This window comes from Penaeus monodon, chromosome 32 (genome assembly GCF_015228065.2).
Source record: "Penaeus monodon isolate SGIC_2016 chromosome 32, NSTDA_Pmon_1, whole genome shotgun sequence".
NCBI classification, from domain to species: domain Eukaryota; kingdom Metazoa; phylum Arthropoda; class Malacostraca; order Decapoda; family Penaeidae; genus Penaeus; species Penaeus monodon.
In genome coordinates this window covers 9,920,797-9,921,668 of record NC_051417.1, presented here as the reverse complement: position 1 = coordinate 9,921,668, position 872 = coordinate 9,920,797, and the positions used below count along the sequence as shown (strand labels likewise).

Here is an 872-nt window from a genome sequence, read left to right as displayed (position 1 = left end):
TTCACCTGAGAGAGAGAGATGGGGATTTTAATCTATAGATTGTCTTAGCATCATCGCATCACCGTCTTTTTCCTCGCTCCAGGTTGCCGCGGCGAGGGCTGTCCTCCGCCTACTCACACCTTCAACTTCTCTGTGCTTCCCGTCGCCGACCACACCGACCAAGTGCAGGTGAGTAGCATTACCCAGTCTGCTATTTCGTGACTCTTACTCGCCTTCCCCGCCAATACGCAGTTTTTGCTGGTGCGCTTTTGTTTTTTTGGACTTGCCCTATGCCTTTCAGATATTGTCTTCAAACTAACAGTATTTATCGTTTGATAAATTGACCAAAAAGAAAACTGAAGCAGTTTGAACATGTATAACGACCAAGGTTTCACACGAGAAGAGCTTTGCAGAAGGTAATTTAAAGACAAACAAAAGTAAAAATCCTGTGCTTAACAAACCAATGATCCATTTTAACAAATATTCAACCAAAAATAAATATATACATATTCACAAACGCATGAATTTGAATAGACGCCATCCGACCGCCGCACGCATTCACCCACAGAACCCAAAAGTTGGACAAAACTTTCGCGCACACAGACCAGACATTTATCCAAGCAAATCGACATATTTGCAAACAAGGACACATGCCAAAGCGAGCAAACAGGAAAGGGAGGGAAAAACTACGCAAGGGTAAACCGAATAACAAACAGCCCATGTATCGGTATTTACTTGCGGTTAAACGGTACCGTGGCGACTCGCTGTCTGGCCGAGGGCGACGGTGCAGCCAAATGGATTAACTTCGAAAGGATGTTACGGGCAGCCGGAGTCCGGGGGCGATTACGAGCGCCTTTGTCATGATGATCAACATGCGAGAAACTGGGGTATGC

The 872-nt window shown here is 45.6% G+C and overlaps 1 protein-coding gene across 3 annotated transcripts in view; it reads left to right on the top strand.

Moving 5' to 3' along the window:
- The window catches only part of LOC119593492 (locomotion-related protein Hikaru genki-like), a 249,107-nt gene that overhangs the window by 45,718 nt on the left and 202,517 nt on the right, over window positions 1-872 (top strand). For all 3 annotated transcript variants that reach the window (XM_037942442.1, XM_037942441.1, XM_037942440.1), the window contains exon 3: window positions 83-168. In XM_037942442.1, the coding sequence (XP_037798370.1) occupies window positions 83-168 (86 nt within the window). The remainder of the gene's footprint in view (window positions 1-82; window positions 169-872) is intronic.